The sequence below is a fragment of the Atta colombica genome, unplaced genomic scaffold (genome assembly GCF_001594045.1).
Source record: "Atta colombica isolate Treedump-2 unplaced genomic scaffold, Acol1.0 scaffold207, whole genome shotgun sequence".
Classification (NCBI taxonomy): Eukaryota; Metazoa; Arthropoda; class Insecta; order Hymenoptera; family Formicidae; genus Atta; species Atta colombica.
In genome coordinates this window covers 804,332-805,520 of record NW_017259302.1, presented here as the reverse complement: position 1 = coordinate 805,520, position 1,189 = coordinate 804,332, and the positions used below count along the sequence as shown (strand labels likewise).

The window sequence follows — 1,189 nt, the reverse complement described above, 5'->3', positions numbered from 1 at the left end:
GTACCGTGGACTCCGCTCGTATCTTTCGAAGGGTATATATTTACACACTACAGATACACACAAACACACACACACTCAACATGATACATATATATATATATATATATACACAAATACTATCTCTACTATCACTACTATACCTACTATCACAAATTTGTGTGTTTTTTTTTAATAACTGCTGGTGAAATACCGCAGGAAACGGTTGTTCACGTAAATTGATCAGAGTCGATTGAGAAGAGAGCTCAGTGTTGTACGAAACGCTTCTGTTTCAGTGGAACAAATAAAGGGGCCAGAGGAAGTTCGAGATCGCATCGTTGCCGCAGCGAGAACTGCAAGACAGGGACCTGACTGCCCACCGGAACTTCGCCCGGAATATAATCCCAGCCAACATCCGCTCTGCGACCATCTCATTCATTATCACGAGCATCACATCAGCCACAACGGTATTATATAGTATGCAGTTCGCCCTGCGATATATGTATTTAAATGTATACACACCTAGACTTTCCCCTGGACTACAGATAAACCGTTATAGCTCCGATGTGCCCATTTAAAGCGGACATTTGCTCAAAGATCAAGTATCTTGCGTCCGCCCTACGGCAAACTTTAGAAGGGCCGCTTTATGAACTGTTAAAATAGATAACTTGATTGAATCTGTCTACTGAATGTTTAATCTTTAACTCGTGAAGTGCCCTCCATGATGACGCGTACTGATTCCCAAGAGTTATTTATCTTTCCGCTTTTGATGATGTAATTACATATATCCATGGAAGGTTCCATTACATATATCTATAGACGAAATAAGTAATTCAATCATCTCGATTCAATTTTCGATAACAAATTGAGTCAAATAAAAAATATTTAAAAATCGCTATTTTTTAAACGAATAATAAATTAAAAAATTTGATCAATCTAAAGTGGAATAAGAGAAACAAAGTATTTTTTTTCTCTACATTTATAATAATATTAAATACTGAAAAAAAGTCAAAAATAAATGTAATACCTACGCTCTAAGACAAATGTATAATTTTTTTATTTCCCATCATAAAAAATTTATAAATGAGAACCAATTTTATGCACTCGTGCATTGCTGGTATTTATTTAATTACTTTTTTGTATTTTTAAATTTTTTAAATTTATAAAGTTTTTTAAATATTCTCAACATTAATATAATTATATTAAATTATAT

General features: G+C 33.4%; 1 protein-coding gene across 1 annotated transcript in view; it reads left to right on the top strand.

Annotated features, from left to right (window-relative positions):
• The window catches only part of LOC108687416 (ABC transporter G family member 21), a 19,540-nt gene that overhangs the window by 13,442 nt on the left and 4,909 nt on the right, over nucleotides 1-1,189 (top strand). The window contains exon 7 of the mRNA XM_018193168.1: nucleotides 273-443. Within this exon, the coding sequence (XP_018048657.1) occupies nucleotides 273-443 (171 nt within the window). The remainder of the gene's footprint in view (nucleotides 1-272; nucleotides 444-1,189) is intronic.